This window comes from Cariama cristata, unplaced genomic scaffold (assembly GCF_000690535.1).
Source record: "Cariama cristata isolate BGI_N322 unplaced genomic scaffold, ASM69053v1 scaffold37772, whole genome shotgun sequence".
NCBI classification, from domain to species: domain Eukaryota; kingdom Metazoa; phylum Chordata; class Aves; order Cariamiformes; family Cariamidae; genus Cariama; species Cariama cristata.
Genome location: NW_009602723.1, coordinates 1 through 249, shown reverse-complemented (window position 1 = coordinate 249; position 249 = coordinate 1). Strand labels below are relative to the sequence as shown.

The window sequence follows — 249 nt, the reverse complement described above, 5'->3', positions numbered from 1 at the left end:
GCGCGGCTGAGTTTGTCGTAGTTCATGTGGGGCTTGCACTTGCGGACCCCCCAGAGCCGCGCCACCTCGTCGGGGTCCTTGATGACGAACTCGCCGTAGTCGCCCTGCCAGGCGATCACCTCCCGGTACTCCTCCTTCCGCAGCAGCTCCAGGATGAAGTGCCAGAGCTGGATCTGCCGCGAGCCCGGGCTCGACTCCGGCTTGTACGCCCCGTCCGGGAAGGCGAAACCTGGGGCGGGGGGGCGGGAC

General features: G+C 68.3%; 1 protein-coding gene across 1 annotated transcript; it reads right to left on the bottom strand.

The window, feature by feature from the left end:
• Positions 1-7: 7 nt before the first annotated feature.
• On the bottom strand, positions 8-230 carry LOC104154851 (ETS domain-containing transcription factor ERF-like; the record flags this gene model as incomplete). The annotated part of the gene is made up of 1 exon (XM_009694894.1): positions 8-230. A coding segment is annotated over one exon (223 nt), but the record flags the coding sequence as incomplete, so codon positions are not given.
• Between the last annotated feature and the right edge of the window lie 19 nt (positions 231-249).